Source organism: Salvelinus alpinus, chromosome 1 (genome assembly GCF_045679555.1).
Source record: "Salvelinus alpinus chromosome 1, SLU_Salpinus.1, whole genome shotgun sequence".
Lineage (NCBI taxonomy): Eukaryota > Metazoa > Chordata > Actinopteri > Salmoniformes > Salmonidae > Salvelinus > Salvelinus alpinus.
Genome location: NC_092086.1, coordinates 93,233,329 through 93,253,721, shown reverse-complemented (window position 1 = coordinate 93,253,721; position 20,393 = coordinate 93,233,329). Strand labels below are relative to the sequence as shown.

The 20,393-nt window shown below is 44.4% G+C and overlaps 1 protein-coding gene and 1 non-coding gene across 3 annotated transcripts in view; both read right to left on the bottom strand.

The window, feature by feature from the left end:
• The window catches only part of LOC139534833 (androgen receptor-like), a 51,585-nt gene extending 47,948 nt beyond the window's left edge, over nucleotides 1-3,637 (bottom strand). The window contains exon 1 of one of the 2 annotated variants that reach the window (XM_071334298.1): nucleotides 3,437-3,637. Coding sequence is in view for 1 of the 2 variants with exons in the window: in XM_071334290.1 (XP_071190391.1) it covers nucleotides 1,611-3,052 (1,442 nt within the window). In the remaining variant the exon portion in view is untranslated. Of the gene's footprint in view, nucleotides 1-1,610; nucleotides 3,167-3,436 lie in introns of those variants that run through there. The other variant, XM_071334290.1, reaches the window with a different exon arrangement.
• Nucleotides 3,638-14,262: 10,625 nt separating this feature from the next.
• Nucleotides 14,263-14,339, bottom strand: trnaa-ugc (transfer RNA alanine (anticodon UGC)). The gene has a single exon. It is a non-coding gene; the product is annotated as a tRNA-Ala (tRNA).
• Between the last annotated feature and the right edge of the window lie 6,054 nt (nucleotides 14,340-20,393).

The following is a 20,393-nucleotide window of genomic DNA, read 5'->3' as shown; positions in this document are numbered from 1 at the left end:
AGAAGCCCAAATAGATACATTTGACTAAAACATAATACTTTCACACCTGCTTACACTTGTATACAATCACGTGTCTCTCTATTATGTGTGGAAATACTTTGGGCCAGATTTTCAAAATTAAAAGCACTTGGAGCTGATTTGCTGGCATTTTTTGAAAAAAATCTCAGAAAACGTTCTAAAAATTTGGCCAGGGGGTCTACCAGTTGGGGAACCCTGCTCTTAGGAAAAAATATGCTATCTAGAACCAAAAAGGGTTATTTGGTTGTCCCCATGGGAGAACCCTTTGAAGAACCCTTTTGGGTTCCATGTATAACCCTTTCCACAGAGGGTTCTGCATGGAACCCAAAAGAGTTATTATACCTGGAACAAAAAGGGTTCTCCTATGGGGACAGCTGAAGAACTCTTTTGGAACTCTTTTTTTCTAAGAGTGTAGTCTGTATATATAATGTTTTTCTCTTATTCTGTAGGCTACATGACAAGTTCTTGAAAAATTACAGGTTCACTTTAAGGTTGAGACATTGATTTGATTACCTTTGAATGAAAATAATGTACACCATATACCCTGTGTGGTCCAATAAGGGCTCTATTTTGTGTCATTCCATCCATCCTACTACACCAAACACCAAATCACTGTGAGTAAAACATTAAAGACAACAAAATTTGCTCAAGGACCGTACTCAGTGTATTACAGACACTACAAATATGATGCTTGCTTTTTTGCATGATATTAGTTGCACATTCCACTAGCAGGATTTATGTTGGACAACAGCTAATTTTCAAAGTAGCCTATGAAAAGCATTGTTAATCAATTCAACAACACATTTATTATTTTGCGATTGAGAAATGTTCCATGGCTCTCTACACAACAGATACGTAAATCATGCGGCATGTGGCTTTGTGTCCAATCAAATTATAGGAAAAAGTTATACAGACAACATAATAATAAAATAAGTTCTAATGAAGCATAGAAGGTCTTATTTCTTTAAAAAAGCAAAAACAGACAAGCACTATGGATATACACTATTCAGAGCTTAGAACTATAGATGCTTAACGTAGTCTACAAAGTAGGCTTATAACACCTTTATTTGCTGTAATGACAATGATATGGAGGTGCAACTTTGCAATTCCTCTACGATGTACAAATCTGAACTGTTAAAATGTGGTGTTTTTTCTGTTCCTTCAACACTATTCGCGGCTATCCTTTTCAGGATCAATAGTGGCCTAACCTATGCAGAATTCATTCTCATTCTATGTTACTACTGCAGTAACCACCGCAGAGAGTAATACTGAGAGTGCTACATTTATTAAAGATAATAAAATAAACACAACACTATATCATTTGCAATATTACCATTTGGCAATGGGGTAGTTGATTTTTTTCATCAAATACATATTATCAATATAACAGTAGCCACCCTATTATAGTACATTGTGATAGTCTGTTGGAAGAGGGAATTAAGAATTATGCAGCCCATAACATTGTAACATGTGACAGGTGACAGATTGCTTTTGTTACACTGAATTTACAAATGTAGGTTAATTACACCATTATAAGGGCACTGTAATGTAAAGTGTTTCTGTGTATTTGTGCATGTCAATAAAGTTATTACCTGGCATCTGTGTAAGAGACATCCAGACTGTCACCAACCTCATTCTTTATGCATGGGGAGTTGGGATAGGGCAACCTCCCTAGCATCTCGCCCGGGTACCACTGCTCAGGAGTTGGCCGCTCTCTGCGCACGAGTCCACCACCCCTCTCATATTCATGAGGGTTACAAATTAACGCAATGTCCGGTCCCGCAATGTATGAATTCATACCCTGCCTCGGTCCATATTGTGTATTGTCATTGTCATTATACCTGTACTGAAAGTCCCATGACGTTCCGGCAGGTTCATTATGCCTATTAAAGGTCTCAGATTTTATCTTGACACTGTACTGTTGTTGTAAGTAGTCAGCATATTTGTCCTCCATAGTCTCTCCAGTTTCACCGACATGTGCTGGGGGTTTGTAGAACACATGAGAAGAGTTTCTGTCTGTTTCGGTTTGACTGAAGTGTGCCAAGTGTGCTGGCAACAGTTGGTCAAAATGATAAGACGCTGAAAGAGCTCCTGTATTCAGAAAATGATCTGTTTCTTTTGAAGTCGGGTCATCCCTGTTTTCATTCAGTCTAAACTCCTGTTCATCTGTGGATGGATGTCCGGAGCTAAGGTGCTGTATGGTCGCCACTTCTTCTGTAAGGTTGTTTGCAGGGGAACGTTGAAACATCTCAACTAGTTGTTTATCACTTTGTAGTGGCTTGGCATGGCGCTCACTGGGGCAATTGTATTCTGTTATGGAGACGTTTTCTCCAGCTCCAGAACATTTCAATAGAGGCACCTCAAACAAATAGTTTCCTTGACTTTGGTGATTTACGCTGGATGGTGCGTGATTAGGTCCCAGGTCAGTCATCTCATTTGCGTCCATGGTCAATCCCAGTGACACAGAGACAGCGTTGCAGAGCTCCCTCGCCGTTTTTGAGATGGTGCTGCAGGCAGAACTGGAGCAACTGCTCGCCACACAGGCCTCACTGTTATGATTTAACTCATTTCCGTGATGGGACACAGAGGGTTGACAGGACTGTTGTTCCGTGTTGGAGACTTGCTGTCCAGAACGAGACGATCCGTATTCATTCGCGTTTGGATTGTCTGATTCGTGCAAAGAGGAAAACCCGGCTTTGTTCCCTTTTGAGCTTTTGGCAAAATGAATACGACATGCCACTGATTCGAGTGTTCTGGAAAAACAAACGCTGTCATCTTCCCTCACTTCAATATCAGAATTGCGAGCCGTTCCTGACCATATTTCTTTTCGGGATGATTGCCGGCTCGTTTGGCGCATCTCCCAGGGTTGTTTATTCTGCAAGAAACTGTACTTTGAACTACAAAAGTCCAAGCTTTCAGTGACAGTCGTGTTACTCGGCAGTGCTTGCACGTTGTGGAAAACGTTTTGGAAAGGTCCGCGAAAAACTAGGTTTGGGGAGTCACAAACTCCTCCTAATCCAACCGGAATCTCCATAGTCCAAAAAAAACGGCGTTTACGGCGATTGGCCGTCTGAGTTGTAAAAATGAGGTTTGTGAAAACGTAAGCTTATTGACCAAATTCATTGACAAGAATTTAAAGTCATCGGCCTATTGGCGTTTAGCAAAACAATGAGTCAGCTAATTAGACCTATCTTTAAAAAATAGAAGGATAGGCCTATTGCGTAATTTAATAGATTTTTTGCCCGAAATATTTAGCCTAAACCAAAAATGATTTACCCAGTTTATATAAAAAGGTTTTGAAAACAAAGATGTCGTTATTTCATAAAATGCTTACGGCTTCAGATATAAAAAAGTTTATGCATACATTTTGACATTATAAAGCCAACAGAAGTATCCTACATGTCAGATTTGCGCTCACCATCCATGAAGGCGAAAATGAAATTTGTCCTGACTGAAGTGATGTTCTGAAGTCGATGGACTATAATCGTGTCTATTTTTCCCTGTTGTCTGTGTCCAATCTGGCAAATGCGTAACCGGAGGGAAGCGGTGCCTGTTTCAATCATGAAACTCCTCTAGTAGGCTAACGTTTAATATCCATAAAGGTGCAAGCCTACGAAAGAGTGATGCACCCAAAAACTCGTCAGACAACTGAACACACCCCGGTAGAACAGCAATTAATGCTTGGTTTTTGAGAATGTTTGGATTGCTGCAAGTTTGCGCAGGGACAAAGTTATCTTCCAATGTCCTTGAGCGCTTTTTGCCGTCAGCCTGTGAGTTTGGCAGCCTTCCTTAATTAATGACTAAATAAATATAATTGGATTAAGGCCAGTTGGCCTACAGAACGTAATTCAAAATACATGTATATATATACAGTACCAGTCAAAAGTTTAGACACACTTACTCATTCAAGGGTTTTTCTTTATTTATACTATTTTCTACATTGTATAATAATATTGAAGACATCAAACTATGAAATAACACATATGGAAGCATGTAGTAAGCAAAAAAGTGTTAAAACAAATAAAAATATATTTTAGATTCTTCAAAGTAGTTTTGCGGGTACTATTTATTGAGGCTGCCAGTTGAGGACTTGTGAGGCGTCTGTTTCTCAAACTAGACACTAATGTACTTGTCCTCTTGCTCAGTTGTGCACTGAGGCCTCCCACTCCTCTTTCTATTCTGGTTAGAGCCAGTTTGCACTGTTCTGTGAAGGGAGTAGTACACACCGATGTACGAGATCTTCAGTTTCTTGGCAATTTCTCGCATGGAATTGCTGTCATTTCTCAGTACAAGAATAGACTGATGAGTTTCAGAAGAAAGTTCTTTGTTTCTGGACATTTTGAGCCTGTAATCGAACCCACAAATGCTGATGCTCCAGATACTCAACTAGTCTAAAGAAGGACAGTTTTATTGATTCTTTAATCAGCATAACAGTTTTCAGCTGTGCTAACATAATTGCAAAAGGGTTTTCTAATGATCAATTAGCCTTTTAAAGTGATCAACTTGGATTAGCTAACACAACATGCAATTGGAACATAGGGGTGATGGTTGCTGATAATGGGCCTCTGTATGCCTATGTAGATATTCCATTAAAAATCCGCCGTTTCCGGCTACAATAGTCATTTACAACGTTAATATGTCTACACTGTATTTCTGATCAATTTGATGTTATTTTAATGGACAAAAAATAACTTTTATTTCAAAAACAAGGACATTTCTAAGTGACCCCAAAATTTGGAACGTTAGTGTATATATAAATATCCTATTGATACGAGTAGGCTAGACAGTCAAACGTATTTCAATGTGAATATTAAATATGAAAATCATGAAATGTCTTACTTAGATAAGATTGGGTTGAAATGAGGACCTATAAGTAGCCTATAATAAAAAGGTTAGAGTTGGCTGAGTGTAGTGGACATGCACACAGCAAATTCTCCAGTGTTAAATCAACACTAACAGTGTTAAATGTAACACTGGTCCAGTGTCTATAGGGGTCTACACTTTTTAAGTGTTAAATTAGCACACTGCTTAGTGTAAAGCCTTATTTGCATATTTCCCAGAGTACGTTGCCTTTCAAGTGAATTGTAGCGTTACCACCCATGACAGTATTTGTTAGTGACATGGTTGTTGCATTCATACATCTTCTATGTATGAATGCGCCATCCATCATATTTATGTATTTAGCGCCATCCATCATTCCTTCAATTCTGACCAGTTTCCCAGTCCCTGCCGATGAAAAACATCCCCACAGCATGATGCCACCATGCTTCACTGTGGGATGGTAGTCTCGGAGTGCTGAGAGGTGTTGGGTTTGCGCCAGACATAGCGTTTTCCTTGATGGACAAAAAGCTCAATTTTAGTCTCATCTGACCAGAGTACCTTCTTCCATATGTTAGGGGAGTCTCCCACATGCCTTTTGGCGAACACCAAACGTGTTTTCTTATTTTTTTCTTTAAGCATTGGCTTTTTTCTGTCCACTCTTCCATACAGCCCAGCTCTGTGGAGTGTACGGCTTAAAGTGGTCCTATGGACAGATACTCCATTCTCAGCTGTGGAGCTTTGCAGCTCCTTCAGGGTTATCTTTGGTCTCTTTGTTGCCTCTCTGATTAATGCCCTCCTTGCCTGGTCAATAAGTTTTGGTGGGCCGGCCCTCTTTTGGCAGGTTTGTTGTTGTGTCATAATCTTTCCATTTTTTAATAATGGATTTAATGGTGCTCCGTGGGATGTTCAAAGTTTTCGATATTTTTTTATAACCCAACCCTGATCTGTACTTCTCCACAACTTTGTCCCTGACCTGTTTAGAGAGCTCCTTGGACTTCATGGTGCCGCTTGCTTGGTGGTGCCCCTTGCTTAGTGGTGTTGCAGACTCTGGGGATTTTCAGAACAGGTGTATAGTATATACTGAGATCATGTGACAGATATTGTGACACTTACTGCACACAGGTGGACTTTATTTAACTAATTATGTGACTTCTGACGGTAATTGGTTGCACCAGATCTTATTCACACCAGATCTTAGTGTTGTTGTTTTTGTCACAATGCTTTGCTTTATCTTGGCCAGGTCACAGTTGTAAATGAAAACTTGTTCTCAACTGGCCTACCTGGTTAAATAAAGGTGAAATAAATAAAAAATAAAATAATAATAATAACATTTAGGGGCTTCATAGCAAAGGGGTTGAATACATTTGCATGCACCACTTTTACGTTTTATTTTTTTTCTCAATTTTTTTTTAACAAGTTATTTTTTAAATTTCATTTCACCAGTTTGGACTATTTTGTGTATGTCCATTTCATAAAATCCAAATAAAAATCTATTTAAATTACAGGTTGCAATGCAACAAAATAGGAAAAAACACCAAGGGGAATGAATACTTTTGCAAGGCACTGTATGTGTACTTCCTATTGGAATCCAGCCAGAGTGGGGATACCCAACATTTTGAATTTTTACACACATGCAACCTGCATTCAGAATGACTGCTATGTTGGGAAGACTAAGATATGAGACTACCTAAACTGGAAAAACCATTTCAGTAACATGTGCAATAAGTCCAAGTAACAGATTATATTAGTGAAAAAACATGTATGTAATTTATATTTGATTAGCAAAAGATTAATTAATCAATGTACATGCAAAAACATAGGTATTGAAACAAACAATTTAAAAAATCTACCTGCAATGGAGCACTGAAAAATCAACACTAGGTAACGCTGGTCAATTTGCTGTGTAGTGGCAGAAAACAGGTCTAATTACGTCATTATGTATGATGATGACACGTCACTACTCATCATACAATGCTTGTAGCTGCTAGAAATACGTGTCTGTTCCACCACAACAGGCTTACATTGCTGACACAGTTATCCAAAACAACCTTCATGCACTTTAGAGTCTAGGCAGTAGCAGGTAAAGTTTCCTTCACAAGAGCATGTACTAGTGCCACCTGGGATAAGAATCCTCAAACATGCATCCTCTCCAAAAAATTGCCTAAATGCAGAGTCCATGGGCAAAGATCTGTCTTTCTTAAAAACACAGGTTGTTATAAAACAACATTTTAAATAATTCCTTGTAAAAAAAAAAGTTATAATTCCAACACCCTTTGATTAAGTCATGTAATCGCTGTAAAGTAATAACTATGCAAATATCTTCTAATGTGTCCAACAAACATATGTAAAATGAAAATCCCCAAAATTACACACAACAAATATTAAAAGAACATTCTTGCACAGTGTAGACCTAATAGATACAAAATCCAGCACCTACAGGCAAGCAAGGATGGTTTGGTAGTAAATTATATTCCTATTCCGCCTATAGAAACACAAAAAAGGTAATACCACATGTAGGGTATTTTTGAATAGGAGGAAACTGAGTTATTTGTCAAAATTCTGAATACTTACACAAGTACTAAATGTATGTATGGAGCTTCATATTTATCAATGCCATGAACTTTTGTATATTAATTAACAAACATCACACCACCACCCATCTATTGTAGGCTGGGTCAAAATCTCTAATGAAAGTCAACCTTGAAACAGAACATTGTATCTAAGAGGGTTAACTCAAGGCTGTCTGCAGGTTCAGTAAGGCCATCCCATTCTATGCATGCCAGGTTATGAATTAGTGATGTTTTTTGTAGAACTATTTCAATATTTATATGTATAGACAAATAGTATATAATAATCCATAAAACAAAACACGTTCTGTCATCATTATGCCAATCTTGTGTGGAGACAAAATAATTGGTTGCAGCACAAATAACTGGTATAATAGAGGCAATGTTTTAACCAAATCAAATCAAATTGTATTTGTCACATACACATGGTTAGCAGATGTTAATGCGAGTGTAGCGAAATGCTTGTGCTTCTAGTTCCGACAATACAGTAATAACCAACGAGTAATCTAACCTAACAATTCCACAACTACTACCTTATACACACAAGTGTAAAGGGATAAAGAATATGTACATAAAGATATATGAATGAGTGATGGTACAGAACGGCATAGGCAAGATGCAGTAGATGGTATAGAGTACAGTATATACATATGAGATGAGTAATGTAGGGTATATAAACATAAAGTGGCATAGTTTAAAGTGGCTAGTGATACATGTATTACATAAAGATGGCAAGATGCAGTAGATGATATAGAGTACAGTATATACATATACATATGAGATGAGTAATGTAGGGTATGCAAACATTATATTAAGTGGCATTGTTTAAAGTGGCTAGTGATACATTTTTACATAAATTTCCATCAATTCCCATTATTAAAGTGGCTGGAGTTGAGTCAGTATGTTGGCAGCAGCCACTAAATGTTAGTGGTGGCTGTTTAACAGTCTGATGGCCTTGAGATAGAAGCTGTTTTTCAGTCTCTCGGTCCCTGCTTTGATGCACCTGTACTGACCTCGCCTTCTGGATGATAGCGGGGTGGACAGGCAGTGGCTCGGGTGGTTGTTGTCCTTGATGATCTTTATGGCCTTCCTGTGACATCGGGTGGTGTAGGTGTCCTGGAGGGCAGGTAGTTTGCCCCCGGTGATGCGTTGTGCAGACCTCACTACCCTCTGGAGAGCCTTACGGTTGTGGGCGGAGCAGTTGCCGTACCAGGCGGTGATACAGCCCGACAGAATGCTCTCGATTGTGCATCTGTAGAAGTTTGTGCGTGCTTTTGGTGACAAGCCGAATTTCTTCAGCCTCCTGAGAATGAAGAGGCGCTGCTGCGCCTTCTTCACAACGCTGTCTGTGTGGGTGGACCAATTCAGTTTGTCCGTGATGTGTACGCCGAGGAACTTAAAACTTTCTACCCTCTCCACTACTGTCCCGTCGATGTGGATAGGGGGGTGCTCCCTCTGCTGTTTCCTGAAGTCCACAATCATCTCCTTTGTTTTGTTGACGTTGAGTGTGAGGTTATTTTCCTGACACCACACTCCGAGGGCCCTCACCTCCTCCATGTAGGCCGTTTCGTCGTTGTTGATAATCAAGCCTACCACTGTAGTGTCGTCCGCAAACTTGATGATTGAGTTGGAGGCGTGCATGGCCACGCAGTCATGGGTGAACAGGGAGTACAGGAGAGGGCTCAGAACGCACCCTTGTGGGGCCCCAGTTTTAAGGATCAGCGGGGTGGAGATGTTGTTACCTACCCTCACCACCTGGGGGCGGCCCGTCAGGAAGTCCAGTACCCAGTTGCACAGGGCGGGGTCGAGACCCAGGGTCTCGAGCTTGATGACGATTTTGGAGGGTACTATGGTGTTAAATGCTGAGCTGTAGTCGATGAACAGCATTCTCACATAGGTATTCCTCTTGTCCAGATGGGTTAGGGCAGTGTGCAGTGTGGTTGCAATTGCGTCGTCTGTGGACCTATTGGGTCGGTAAGCAAATTGGAGTGGGTCTAGGGTGTCAGGTAGGGTGGAGGTGATATGGTCCTTGACTAGAGTTGTGTTCAAAAACAGCTTGGTTTGGACTGGGGCATCTGGTCTTCAAGTTCTCTCTGAAACAATATCCTCCTGATCCCAACCCCCTTGTTGCTTCCTGGTTACAAACTGTAGGCTACAAACCAACAGCATATCCTTATAATGTATTTTATTATGTATCATCAGTAGGGACAGGAGTTTTCCTGATCACTTGACTTGACCAAGTAACCGCTAGGTCCTAGTTGTCAGACATAAGAAGAAACACATTTCAGCTTCGGTCTTTTCCATATCCTTGTCTTTTCAGAATTGGCTTACCGTAAGCTAAATAGTTGCCATAGGATATAGTAGATGAGATTCATTAACATCACTCCAGTTTATACCTAAACTGACTGTTATGTATAGTCCTCCTCCATTTTTTGAAGGAGAGTAAGAACAGGGAGTTCTATTATGTGCAAAAGACAAAACATGCAGGAAATAACTCGATGGGGAGTACTGTTGAAATCATTGAATCAAGAAGGGCTTTCATCTATGAATTACAATTACATGATTGAAAAACTATGAAAAGACTAATCTTTTGTGGTTCCTGCTGAGATAGAGATGTTGTCCATGGACTATCCAGACCACCCTGAAACATACACAATAGAACCATCTACAATGTATGTACTATAAGTCCCAATGTGATTAATTAATTAATTGACTTCAAAAAAAAATACAAAATAATTTACTGTCCCAGAATGCTGTAGTAAAAAAGTTTATTTAAATTGCACTTTGTCTTGCTCCAAAGGCATACTTATGCACTAGTTAGGATGTCAGCTCCAGCGAGGTAGATTTCTGGGGACGCCTACAGTAATAAGAAATAATGACATTGTTATTCACACATTTGATCAAAAACAGTGTCTCAGCTGAAATGACTTGACTCTCTGTACCCTCGGAATTTATCTTAGGAATTCAACTTACAACTCCCAATTTAGCTCAATAGGAGATATGAGACAAGATTTGTGAAAAAAATAGTAAAGTATTTTGTTCATGCGAGTCTGTGATTTTCATTCTTTAATGTAAGGCTGGACAGCTGAAACAGGGTGAAGGGAGAGGAGTGAATGTGTGGGAGAGGGAAAGAGGAAAAAGGCAAGGTTTCCAAGAGAAGAAATGCCAAGGCTAAAGCATTTTTTAAATTAAAGGTTGCAAACAGTGAACAGAGTAATAAATAGTTTTTCCACCTATGGCTGGGATTTTAACCCACTGTAGTGTTGGCGCTTGATACAGTATTACCACTTAAATAGGTTTACTGGGAAATGTCAGGGCTTTATGTATTATGAAATATCAAAGACAAAACAAACAGGCTAAGTAGCAGCTAGATGGATATTCAGAGTTAACTGGAGTTAACCAGAGTTACCATGTAATACATGTACAGTTGAAGTCAGAAGTTAACATACACCTTAGCCAAATACATTTAAAAACTCAGTTTTTCACAATTCCTGACATTTTATCCTAGTAAAAATTCCCTGTCTTAGGTCAGTTAGGATCACCACTTTATTTTAAGAATGTGAAATGTCAGAATAATAGTAGAGAGAATGATTTATTTCAGCTTTTATTTCTTTCATCACATTCACCGTGGGCCAGAAGTTGACATACACTCAATTAGTATTTGGTAGCATTGCCTTTAAATTGTTTAACTTGGGTTAAACGTTTTGGGTAGCCTTCCACAAGCTTCCCACAATAAGTTGGGTGAATTTTGGCCCATTCCTCCTGACAGAGCTGGTATGAATCAGGTTTGTAGGCCTCCTTGCTCGCACACGCTTTTTCAGTTCTGCCCCCAACTTTCTATGGGATTGAGGTCAGGGCTTTGTGATGGCCACTCCAATACCTTGACTTTGTTGTCCTTAAGCCATTTTGCCACAACTTTGGAAGTATGCTTGGGGTCATTGTCCATTTGGAAGACCCATTTGCGACCAAGCTTTAAGTTCCTGACTGATGTCTTGAGATGTTGCTTCAATATATCCACATCATTTTCCCGCCTCATGATGCCATCTATTTTGTGAAGTGCACCAGTCCCTCCTGCAGCAAAGCACCCCCACAACATGATGCTGCCACCCCCGTGCTTCACGGTTGGGATGGTGTTCTTCGGCTTCCCCCTTTTTCCTCCAAACATAACGATGGTCATTATGACCAGAGGACATTTCTCCAAAAAGTATGCGCTTTGTCCCTATGTGCAGTTGCAAACCGTAGTCTGGCTATTTTGGGGCGGTTTTGGAGCAGTGGCTTCTTCCTTGCTGAGTGGCCTTTCAGGTTATGTCGATATAGGACTCGTTTTACTGTGGATATAGATACATTGTACCTGTTTCCTCCAGCATCTTCACAAGGTCCTTTGCTGTTGTTCTGGGATTGATTTGCACTTTTCGCACCAAAGTACTTTCATCTCAAGGAGACAGAATGCGTCTCCTTCCTGAGCGGTATGACGGCTGCTTGGTCCCATGGTGTTTATACTTGCGTACTACAAATGAACGTGGTACCTTCAGGCATTTGGAAATTGCTCCCAAGGATGAACCACACGTGTGGAGGTCTACAATTGATTTTCTGAGGTCTTGGCTGATTTCTTTTGATTTTCCCATGATGTTAATCAAAGAGGCAATGAGTTTGAAGATAGGCCTTGAAATACATCCACAGGTACACCTCCAATTGACTCAAATTATGTCAATTAGCCTATCAGAAGTTTCTAAAGCCATGACATAATTTTCTGGAATTTTCCAAGCTATTTTTGTCACGCCCTGACCTTGTCTAGGATTTTTGTATGTCATGGGGTATTGTTAGTCTAGGCATATTGTAGGTCTATGGTGGCCTGAATTGGTTCCAAATCAGAGACAGCTGTTTATCGTTGTCTCTGATTGGGGATCCTATTTAGGTTGCTATTTTCCATTTTGATTTCGTGGGTTCTTGTCTATGTGTAGTTGCCTGTTTCAGCTTCACGTTTGTTTTGTTATTTTGTTAGTGTGTTCTGTGTTATTTCTTCATTAAAAGAAGAATGTATACATATCACGCTGCGCCTTGGTCTCCTCAATACGACGAACGTGACAGAAGAACCCACCATAAAAGGACCAAGACGCGTGAAAAGTAGGAACAGCGCTTAATGGGGAAATGGACCTGGGAGGAAATACTGGATGGAGCAGGACCCTGGACACAGCCGGGGGAGTATCGCCTTTCTAAAGAGGAGATAGAGGCAGCGAAAGCGGAACGGCTATACTACGAGGAGAAGTACCGAGGGGACAGGACTCTGCCATGGAGGAAGGTAGAAACAGTGCAGGAGGAACGGCGATGATATGAGGGGACGCGGCTAGCATGGAAGCCCTAGAGGCAGCCCCAATAATATTTTTTGGGGGGGCACACGAGGAGATTGGCTGAGGCAGGTTGGAGACCTGAGCCAACTCCTCGTGCTTACCGTGGGGAGCGTGTAACTGGTCAGGCACCGTGTTATGCAGAGATGCGCACGGTGTCTCCAGTTCGCATTCTTAGCCCGGTGCGCTCTATTCCAGCTCCTCGCATTTGCCGGGCTAGAATGGGCATCCAGCCAGGACGTATTTGGCCAGCTCTATGTTCCGGATCTCCAATGCGTCTCCACGGCCCAGTGTATCCTGTGCCTCCTCCCCGCACTCGCCCTGAGGTGCGTGTCCTCAGCCCGGTACCACCAGTTCCGGCACCACGCACCAGGCCTCCAGTGCGCCTCCAGAGTCCACTATATCCTGTTCCTCCTCCCCGCACTCGCCCTGAGGTGCGTGTCCTCAGCCCGGTACCACCAGTTCCGGGCACCACGCACCAGGCCTCCAGTGCGCCTCCACAGTCCAGAGCTTCCGGCGACAGTACCCAGTCCAGAGCTTCCGACGACAGTGCCCAGTCCAGAGCTTCCGGCAACAGTACCCAGTCCAGAGCTTCCGGCGACAGTACCCAGTCCAGAGCTTCCGATGACAGTACCCAGTCCAGAGCTTCCGGCGACAGTACCCAGTCCAGAGCTTCCGGCGATGTTTCATAGTCCGGAACCTCCAACGACGGGCCACAGTCCGGAACCTCCTACGAAGGGCCACAGTCCGGAACCTCCAACGACGGGCCACAGTCCGGAATCTCCAATGACGGGCCACAGTCCGGAACCTCCAACGATGGGCCACAGTCCGGAACCTCCAACGGCGGGCCACAGTCCGGAGCCTCCAGAGACGATCTCCAGTCCGGAGCCTCCGGCGACGATACCCAGTCCGGAGCCTCCGACGACGGTCCCCAGTCCGGAGCCTCCGGCGACGGTCCCCAGCCCGGGGTCTCCGGCGATGATCCACAGTCCAGAGCCTCCGGCGATGAGCCACGGTTCAGCTCTACAAAGGCGGAGGGACCAGTGTAAAGATGGGGGGCGGCGTCCAGAACCAGAGCCGCCACCGAGGGTAGATGCCCACCTGGACCCTCCCCTATAAGTTCAGGTTTGCGGTCGGAAGTCCGCACCTTTGGGGGGGGGGGGGGGGGGGGTACTGTCACGCCCTGACCTTAGTTATCTATGTTTTCTGTATTATTTTGGTCAGGTCAGGGTGTGACGAGGGTGGGTATGCTTGGTTTTCTTGTCTAGGGTTTTTGTATGTCTAGGGGTGTTTGTTAGTCTAGGCATATTGTAGGTCTATGGTGGCCTGAATTGGTTCCCAATCAGAGACAGCTGTTTATCGTTGTCTCTGATTGGGGATCCTATTTAGGTTGCCATTTTCCATTTTGGTTTCGTGGGTTCTTGTCTACATTTACATTTACATTTAAGTCATTTAGCAGACGCTCTTATCCAGAGCGACTTACAAATTGGAAAGTTCATACATATTCATCCTGGTCCCCCCGTGGGAATTGAACCCACAACCCTGGCGTTGCAAGCGCCATGCTCTACCAACTGAGCCACACGGGACCACACGGCCCCGTCTATGTGTAGTTGCCTGTTTCAGCACTCTTTGTTATAGCTTCACGTTCGTTTAGTTAGTGTGTTCTGTGTTATTTCTTCATTAAAAGAAGAATGTATACATATCACGCTGCGCCTTGGTCTCATCACTACGACGAACGTGACAGTTTAAAGGCACAGACAACTTAGTGTATGTAAACTTCTGACCCACTGGACTTGTGATACAGTGAATTATAAGTGAAATAATCTGTCTTTAAACAATTATTGGAAAAATGACTTGTGTCATGCACAAAGTAGATGTCCTAACCGACTTGCCAAAACTATAGATTGTGAACAAGAAATGTGTGGAGTGGTTGAAAAGCTAGTTTTAATGACTCCAACCTAAGTGTATGTAAACTTCAGACTTCAACTGTACAACATTCCACATTTTCCAACCTGATCCACATAGGATGTAGGCCAAATGCCTGTAGACTATTTAGACATAACCATTGAAAAAGAGTACAGAAGATCACTTTATTCCCCTGTTCCTATTCTAATGTGTGTGAATAATAAGACTAAGGGGCTTATATACTGTACCCCTTTTAAATAAGTTCCACATGGTTTGTCATTTTCCTATGTGTAAGAGTCGCCAAGCCAACATCTGTCTGTGATGCTGCTTTGTACATATTTACCCAAAAGTCAGCAATATGAATATGGATAAATATTTAGGGCCAGGCATCACACCCTAATAGGGTATTTTTTCCTCTTAATCATATCACAATCAAGTTTTACCAGTTGATTGCAGATACAAATATAAAGCTTTTTTTGTATTAAAAAAAATCTAAAATATTCTATAAACAATATGCAAATGAGGCGATATCTCATTAAATATGCACATATTTGCATATCCCGCAAATCCATTTTTTCTGGTCTCTGTGAAATGAGTCTTAAAATGTTGGTTTCCTTTTTTTGAGAAGCTACAGGACCATACATTTACATTTCTATCTGTAAAATACTGAAGCATTTTTGGCACATTTTTCTGAAGAAAATTATATCCAGAATAAACAATTCCCTCTGTAAAAGTCTTGTCACGACTTCCGCTGAAGTTGTTCCCTCTCCTTGTTCGGGCGGTGTTCGGCGGTCGATGTCACCGACCTTCTAGCCATCACTGATCGATTTTCATTTTCATTGGTTTTGTCTTGTCTTCCTTCACACCTGGTTCCAATCCCATCAATTACATGTTGTGTATTTAACCCTCTGTTTCCCCTCATGTCCTTGTTGGAGATTGTTTGATTGTATGTTATGTGCAAGTTATGTTTTGGTGTGCGACGGGTTTTGTACCCACTTTTATTATCTTGTATATTTTGGTTTTCTGAGTTTTGTATCGACTCCGTTGATACCAAGTTCGTTCTCCTGCGCCTGACTTCCCTGCCACCAACACGCACCCATTACAGAATCTCCGACCTTAACTATGGAGTCAGCAGGAGAGGGTACCCCGGCCATTGAGGTGGAGGAGCGCGTCCAGGAGCATGCAGTTATGCTTTACCATCTTGACGCTGCCATGGATCGCCTTGTACAGACAATGGACCGCTGGGAGAGACAGGGAGTTCTTCCAGCGCCTCCACCAGCACAATCGGGGTCTCTCCTGAGCGCCCCTTTCCCGCCTGAATCCAGTGGGATCCGTCTCACCTTTCCCCAGGAGTACGACGGGGGGGGCTGCGAACTGCCAGGGGTTCTTGTTGCAGTTAGACCTGTATCTGGCCACGTCCACCCGGCTCCATCGGACCGTGAGAGGGTGTCCGCCCTCGTCTCGTTCCTCACCGGGAGAGCCCTGGAGTGGGCCAACGCCGTGTGGAGAGAGGGAGATGCGGCGTTGGACCAGTTCGAGGAGTTCACCCGCCGTTTCCGGGTCTTCGACCACCCGCCTGAGGGTAGAGCGGCGGGTGAGCGCCTCTACCATCTAAGGCAGGAGACGAGGAGCGCCCAGGAGTTCGCCCTGGAGTTTAGGACCCTGGCTGCTGGCGCGGGATGGAACAACAGGGCCCTGATCAACCATTACCGCTGCAGTCTGCGCAAGGATGTGCGTCGGGAGCTGGCCTGCAGAGACACCACCCTCACGTTTGACCAGCTGGTGGACCTGTCCATCCGGCTGGACAACCTGCTGGCTACCCGCGGACGTTCAGATCGGGGTCTGGTGGTTCCATCCTCCCGCACCCCCTCTCCGATACCCATGGAGCTGGGAGGGGCGGTGCGCACGGAGACCGGAGGGGGTTCCCGCTCGTGCACCATCTGTGGCTGCAGAGGTCACACTGCCGGTCGGTGCCGGGTTGGTTCCTCTGGGAATCGAGGCAGCAGGCAGGGCGCTCTGGCGTCACCCCAGGTGAGTCGGCACCATTCTCACCCAGAGCTCTCTGTTGCACATATGTTTGTGTCTGTCACGTTCCCTGAGTTTTCGCCGCATTCCCAGCATAAGGCGCTCGTCGATTCAGGCGTGGCTGGGAATTTTATTGATAGAGCTTTAGCCTATAGTTTCGGGATCCCCATCGTTCCCGCGGATGTGCCCTTCCCCGTTCACGCCTTAGATAGTCGACCATTAGGGTCAGGGTTGATTAGGGAGGTCAACGCGCCTTTGGGCATGGTGACGCAGGGGAGTCATACAGAGAGAATTAGTCTCTTCCTCATTGACTCTCCTGCGTTTCCCGTGGTGCTGGGCCTACCCTGGTTAGCTTGTCATAACCCCACTGTTTCTTGGCCACAGAGGGCTCTCACGGGGTGGTCGCGAGAGTGCTCAGGTAGGTGTTTAGGGGTTTCCGTTGGTGCTACTACGGTGGAGAGTCCAGACCAGGTCTCCACCATGCGCATTCCCCCTGAATATGCCAATTTGGCTCTCACCTTCTCCAAAAAGAAGGCGACTCAATTACCCCCTCATCGACGGGGCGATTGTGCGATAGATCTCCTGGTAGATGCTGCACTTCCCAGGAGTCACGTGTATCCTCTCTCACAGGCAGAGACGGAGGCTATGGAAACATATGTCTCTGAATCCCTGCGTCAGGGGTACATTTGGTCCTCCACTTCACCCGCCTCAAGTTAATTGTTTTGTGAAGAAGAAGGAGGGGGGTCTGTGCCCGTGTATTGACTATCGGGGTCTGAATCAGATCACTGTGAGGTATAGTTACCCGCTACCGCTCATAGCCACAGCGATAGAGTCAATGCACGGGGCGCGCTTCTTCACCAAACTAGATCTCAGGAGCGCTTACAACCTGGTGCGTATCCGAGAGGGAGACCAGTGGAAGACGGCTTTCAGTACCACCTCTGGGCACTATGAGTACCTCGTCATGCCATACAGGTTGATGAATGCGCCATCAGTCTTCCAAGCCTTTGTAGACAATATTTTCAGGGACCTGCACGGGCAGGGTGTAGTGATGTATATTGATGACATTTTGATATACTCCGCTACAAGCGCTGAGCATGTGTCCCTGGTGCGCAGAGTGCTTGGTTGCCTGTTGGAGCATGACCTGTACGTCAAGGCTGAGAAATGCCTGTTCTTCCAACAGTCTGTCTCCTTCCTAGGGTATCGCATTTCCACTTCAGGGGTGGAGATGGAGAGTGACCGCATTGCAGCCGTGTGTAATTGGCCGACTCCCACCACGGTAAAGGAGGTGCAGCGGTTCTTAGGGTTTGCCAACTACTACCGGAGGTTTATCCGGGGCTTTGGTCAGGTGGCGGCTCCCATTACCTCACTACTGAAGGGGGGCCCGGTGCGCTTGCAGTAGTCAGCTGAGGCGGACAGGGCTTTTAGTCACCTGAGTGCTCTGTTTACCTCGGCTCCCGTGTTGGCCCATCCGGATCCCTCTTTGGCGTTCATAGTGGAGGTGGAGGCGTCCGAGGCTGGGATAGGAGCGGTGCTCTCTCAGCGCTCGGGTATGCCACCGAAGCTCCGCCCCTGTGCCTTCTTCTCGAAGAAGCTCTGCCCAGCGGAGCGAAACTATGATGTGGGGGACCGGGAGCTGTTGGCTGTCGTCAAAGCCTTGAAGGCGTGGAGACATTGGCTTGAGGGGGCTAAACACCCTTTTCTCATCTGGACTGACCACCGCAATCTGGAGTACATCTGGGCGGTGAGGAGACTGAACACTCGCCAGGCAAGGTAGGCCATGTTTTTCACCCGTTTTGTGTTTACCCTTTCCTACAGACCAGGCTCTCAGACCGTTAAGGCAGACGCATTGTCCCGGCTGTATGACACAGAGGAGCGGCCCATGGATCCCACTCCCATACTCCCCGCCTCTTACCTGGTGGTGCCGGTAGTGTGGGAGCTGGACGCGGACATTGAGCAGGCGTTACGTGCAGAGCCCGCTCCCCTCCAGTGTCCAGCTGGGCGTCTGTACGTTCCATCTGCTGTCCGCGACCGGCTGATCTATTGGGCCCACACATCACCCTCCTCTGCTCATCCTGGGATCGGTCGGACGGTGCGCTGTCTTAGTGGGAAGTACTGGTGGCCCACTTTGGCTAAGGATGTGAGGGTTTATGTTTCCTCCTGCTCGGTGTGCGCTCAGTGTAAGGCTCTTAGGCACCTGCCCAGAGGTAAGTTACAACCCTTACCCATTCCACAACGGCCGTGGTCGCACCTGTCGGTAGATTTCCTGACTCATCTTCCTCCTTCACAGGGTAACACCACAATCCTGGTCGTGTTCCATTCCATTCGTTCCGTACTGGATTCGAGACGTCGAGCGAGGGGCCTTCAGTACCTCGTGTACTGGGAGGGGTATGGTCCGGAGGAGAGATGCTGGGTTCCGGTGGAGGAACAGCTCCATCACTCTCTTTCTTGGTCAAATAGCCCTTGCACAGCCTGGAGGTATGTTGGGTCATTGTCCTTTTGAAAGACAAATGATAGTCCCATTAAGCGCAAACCAGATGGGATGGCGTATCGCTGTATAATGCTGTGGTAGCCATGCTGGTTAAGTGTGCCTTGAATAAATCACTGACAGTGTAACCAGCAAAGGACCCCCATACCATAACACCTCCTCCTCCGTGCTTAGTGGTGGGAACCACACATGAGATCATCCATTCACCTACTCTGCGTCTCACAATGACAAGGCGGTTGTACTCATCAGACGAAAGGACAGATTTCCACTGATCTAATGTCCATTGCTCGTGTTTCTTGGCCCAAGAAAGTATCTTCTTATTATTGGTGTCCTTTAGTGGTGGTTTCTTTGCAGCAATTCAACCATGAAGGCCTCCTCTGAATAGTTGATGTTGAGATGTATCTGTAACTTGAAATATGTGAAGCTCTCATAAAGGATTGTCATTGTATATTGCATAACGCTTGGTAGGTACCTTTTGGCAAAGGAACCTCTTGTTTTAGGACTCTTGAACCATAAGGGATTTGTTGTTTGATATCATTGACTGAAAGCTCATTCACTATTAAAGAAAAGTACATCTGACTGGCAGTCTGCAGAGACTTTTTCCTGTTTCTCCAGTTTTGCCTTTTGCCTTCAGCACCTTCACTAATCAGCTCTGGGTGTGCAGTAGATTCTGTCTATTGTCTGATATCATTTAAAGCTTGGCTTTATAAACATCTTAAAAGATAAGCAGGATTCTGCTGAACGTCAGCAAGTTTGCTCAGTTCAACCTGTCATAAGCAGGTACAGTGTAATTAATTACATTGTTATAGGCAACACATTCTCCACCAAGCCATGATGAAGGCTACTGAGGATAGTAGAGCTCCTCAGTTAGATTTTGGTATTGCAGGTCATGAGCGCCAGCAACAGAGGTGACTTGCAGTGCATTGAGCTATTAGTGCTTAGTGGCCTACCGCCACTCTTCCTGTAAGGCAGTGGTTCCCAAACTTGGGTTCCCGAACGTGGGGTCCCTTGAAATTTAAATGGGGTCCCCTGAAAAAAAATCTGTAATCTTATCAAACAAAATAAGAAATGTTTTCTCTTCAAATGGGTATAGAATATAACCTTTTAGCATCAACTAATAACTTGCACTATTAGAATGCGCTTTCATGTCATTATTATATGTTGAGACAGCGTGTAGGACCTAAAATTGAGTGAATATGAACACACAGCGTTAACTAGGGAATATAA